General features: G+C 39.1%; 1 protein-coding gene across 1 annotated transcript in view; it reads right to left on the reverse strand.

Annotated features, from left to right (window-relative positions):
* The window catches only part of RGL1 (ral guanine nucleotide dissociation stimulator like 1), a 370,662-nt gene that overhangs the window by 50,564 nt on the left and 316,250 nt on the right, over nucleotides 1-3,848 (reverse strand). The window contains 1 exon segment of the mRNA XM_014586063.2: nucleotides 2,779-2,994. Coding sequence (XP_014441549.2) covers nucleotides 2,779-2,994 — 216 coding nt within the window.

Below are 3,848 nucleotides of genomic sequence, written 5' to 3' on the forward strand. Positions count from 1 at the left end.
ATGGCATCAGCAGTTAGTGACCTTCAAACCAAGGCCCTGCTGAATGAAGAGCAGGGATTGCCAAACAGCTAGCGAGAGGGTCCAATCCTTGGCAGGCCTGGGGAGATGGTGAGATGGGCAGAGTGGACGACACCTTATGTCCAAGGAGATGTTGTTTAGACAGGAAATGCAGAGCAATCCAGCCACCGCTTATAGCTGAGCCTGCCTGCTGTGCAGAACATCTGGGGCAAGAGGTCCCAGAGAGGTTGGGCATAAATGCAAATTACTTCAAGGATCATTTCAAGAAGTAATGCTAATCCTGAATATGAAGGGAAAACAACATTCTCTAACTTAGCCTGCCAAATCTGGCTATTGAAAACTATGCCAAACTAACCCTCAAACATTTTCTTTACAGTAAATGCTGAAGTACTTTATAAAAGTCATGCCAACTCCTTGTAAATGCCTCAATGTCCTCCTCTCATTTAAAAAGAAAGGAAAAAAAAAAAGTTCTCAATTACAGTGTGGAAACCAAGCCCATGAGAGCATGGTTCAAGAAAGGTTCAGAATCCAAAAGTTATGTTCTAAAAATCAGGAAACTTGCAATAAATAAAAGAACTCAGGCACAGATATATCATGCAAATTGTAATAAACATATGGAACACATTATTCGGAAAGAGGCTTAGGCTAAGGGTTTAAGAGAGTACAAAAGGCAATGGTTCCATTTCTAGAAAAGCAGTCTCTTCCAGAAGATGTTATGTAAAAGTAAAAATGCAGCTTTAGGGTCAGTCCAAGAGTATATAATGAGGTCAGAGAAATTTTCTGCATGTAAAATTATTTTCATTTTCAAAAATCCTTTCAATAGAAATTGACTGTGATAAATGCAGGAAAAATAAAACATTTCTTGTCAGAAAACTACTTGTGAGTTTCATTGTTTTATTAGGTCACCCTGCCTAATTTCAAGAGACACAACATAATTAATATAAAACTGTATTACTAAGAGTAAGGATCCTTGGCTTTTTAGCATATACTAAGGAATTTGGAATACACTTCAAGTTATTCAATATATTTTTCTTATTAACACCTAAATGTGCAATTTATATTTAATTTGAACCAAAAGTCTATTGCTTTTCTGAATCACACTGTGTCATATACATGGATGCTATAGATCAGCAATGAATAAAAAATGTATCAATGGGATGTAAAACAAAATGCGTTTTGGTTGAAGATTTACCCATATAGCCCAGGACACAAACTAATAGACTACATAATTATTTTTCCAAATTATTGTTTGGCTGATGTAATTTCTTCTGCCTAGAAAAATTATACACATATGCCAAAAAAAGTCCATTATTCAGAGCTAAATTTAAATGTCATCTCACTCATGAAGCCTTCCTTGAGCATTCCAGTCAGAAATGATTCCTCCTCCCCCACTTTTACAGCATTCATTTCATATGAGGGGTCTCAAACAAGTTCATGGAAAAAGATTATGTGAAAATTACCTGTATGGATTTCCAAACTTTTTTTGCACCAAAATAAACTTACATTTTAATCCAATATTTTTCTGAACTTTTTGAAGTCCCCTGGTGTGTCTTTACCTCTATGATGCCCAGGCTGAGATAATTCCAGGATGTCTTAATTTCCTGACCTGAGCACAGGCTCCTGAAGCACCAAATAATTGTACTCTATTCTGCTATATCCCTAAAGTCCATAGCATTGTAGCTTACATACATTAGAAGCGCACGAAATATTCAGTGATCAACTGACTGAATACTTTTCATGTTTTCTTAGTCATGACACTGAAATGCTGCTAAATGAAGGTCATATGGCATGCTGATCCAAGAGACCAGAACAGCCGATCCAAGAAACCAAACCCTGGCACACAGCAAAATGTAATACAGGCCGAGGAACAGACTTCCCCCCTCCAGTTTCAGGACTGATGCCTTTAATGTGAGATCTGTGTGAGTGTCTTAGTTTTCCAGAAAAGAGATTCAGGATTCTGAGAGGGGACCAACTCTTCAAATCTGCAGCAGATGCAGTGCTCCAGGAACTGCAAGGGTGAGTGGGAATCATTCTGGGTTGGAGAGAGGTCTGTCTGATGCACAGACCATCAGTTTACAGTTACTGATTGTGGGGCAGAGACCAATGTCTGCTGTGAACAAGGGGGAATGGACAGACTGTCTCACCCCAAAGAAGTAGCACATGGGCGCCTATACCTGGAAAAAAGTGAACAAAGGACCAGTTCTTTTTGTTTCTTTGTTTGCTTGCTTAAGGAGGAAAAATAAGCTCACATGTTAAGAAAGGCAACTTTTTTCTTACTTTTTAATAACCATAACAAGGAAAACCCAATGGGCCCTCATATGTGGTCTCATGACTGACTTTCAAAAACCAAATGAAGGGCCAGGTGGTTGTGTGGTGGCTAGGGCTGCTGGATCCCACAGAGCTGACTGTACAGTTCAAGTCCTGGGACCCTTTGGCTTGAAAAAGGTGTGTGCACGCATTTGCCCGAAATCCCAAAGAGAAGAGAGTGTGGCATGACCATGCCCCATGGGGGGGGGTGCTTTCTCACTTTCCTTCTCTCTCTCCCTCTTTGGCTCTCTCTAGGAAGTGCATGCACCCTCTAGCTAATTAAAAAAAAGTTTAGATGGGAAAACCATTTAAACACAGTGATGGAGTAGTCTAAGTGCATGCACCCTCTAGCTAATTAAAAAAAAAAGTTTAGATGGGAAAACAATTTAAACACAGTGATGGAGTAGTCTCTACATCCACTAAACACAAAGTATTTTTTATAAAGACAATTACGTGAGCAATGTTAATCCACTTCTCGATGACTTTGGCTCTCTGCTGAGTTTTGAGTTCTTTGCTTCCCAGGATGGTGCTGACAACACACTTGGTGAGGGTATTAAACTGGGAGATGGTAGCACGAATGGTAGGAGCCAAGTGTTTGTTTTCTTTCTTATCCCTTCGAGACCAAATGCAGCCCAGGCAGTGGTGAGGCACGACTTTCTTGAACAGTTGCTAGAACAAAAGAGAAATTGACTTTAAGGACAACACAGACACTTTATATAACAGAGCACATTATCTGGGAGTTCTACCATCTATAAACTGGTAACCTGTGAATGGACAAATAATTCTTTTCTATTTGATTTTCCTCATGGTGTCCTTTCTAATAGGCAAAAGAAAATAATATATTAGGTCATCAAAAAAGCCATGACATATTTTTCTATGCAAAAAATGTGTCATGACTTTTCCAATGACCCAATATTAATGGATCAGAAAAGCCTGTAAGATCTTTTTAAATCTGCTCAACTGAGCAAATGGAACAGCATGACCAAAAGAAAATATAAATTACAAAAACATTTTGATTTTCTGTCTTGCAACAAATCTATATTGCTAATCAAAAAAGTGGTGAAGGTCGTAATAACCTCCAAATCATATCCACGGTACAGCCCAGGCACTTAGGATCTTACACTGTCTACACTACAATTCACTGACCACCAAAAATCCAGTCACCTAAGTACAACAATGCCACATTCATCCATGCTACCATTTCACATTCTTTACAATGAAGAAAGTGGGACCAGCAGATGGTGAAGGGGTTATGTTGCTGGACTTCCACATGGCCAACCACAGTTCAAGTCCCAGATCCAGTGGCTTAAAAATTATATATAGTGAATTAATATAAAAAAAAATTAAAGAAAAAAAAATCATGCTGGGCACATGTGTGTGCATACCCAAGATCCCAGGTGGAGAGTGGAGGAGAAAGAATTGTAGTGTGGCCATCCCTCTGGGGGGTGGTTTCTCACTCTCCCTCTCACTGTCTTTCTCTCTCTCTGTTGAGCACACACATCCTAAGGCTATATATATATATA

This window comes from Tupaia chinensis, unplaced genomic scaffold (genome assembly GCF_000334495.1).
Source record: "Tupaia chinensis unplaced genomic scaffold, TupChi_1.0 Scaffold000112_1, whole genome shotgun sequence".
Lineage (NCBI taxonomy): Eukaryota > Metazoa > Chordata > Mammalia > Scandentia > Tupaiidae > Tupaia > Tupaia belangeri.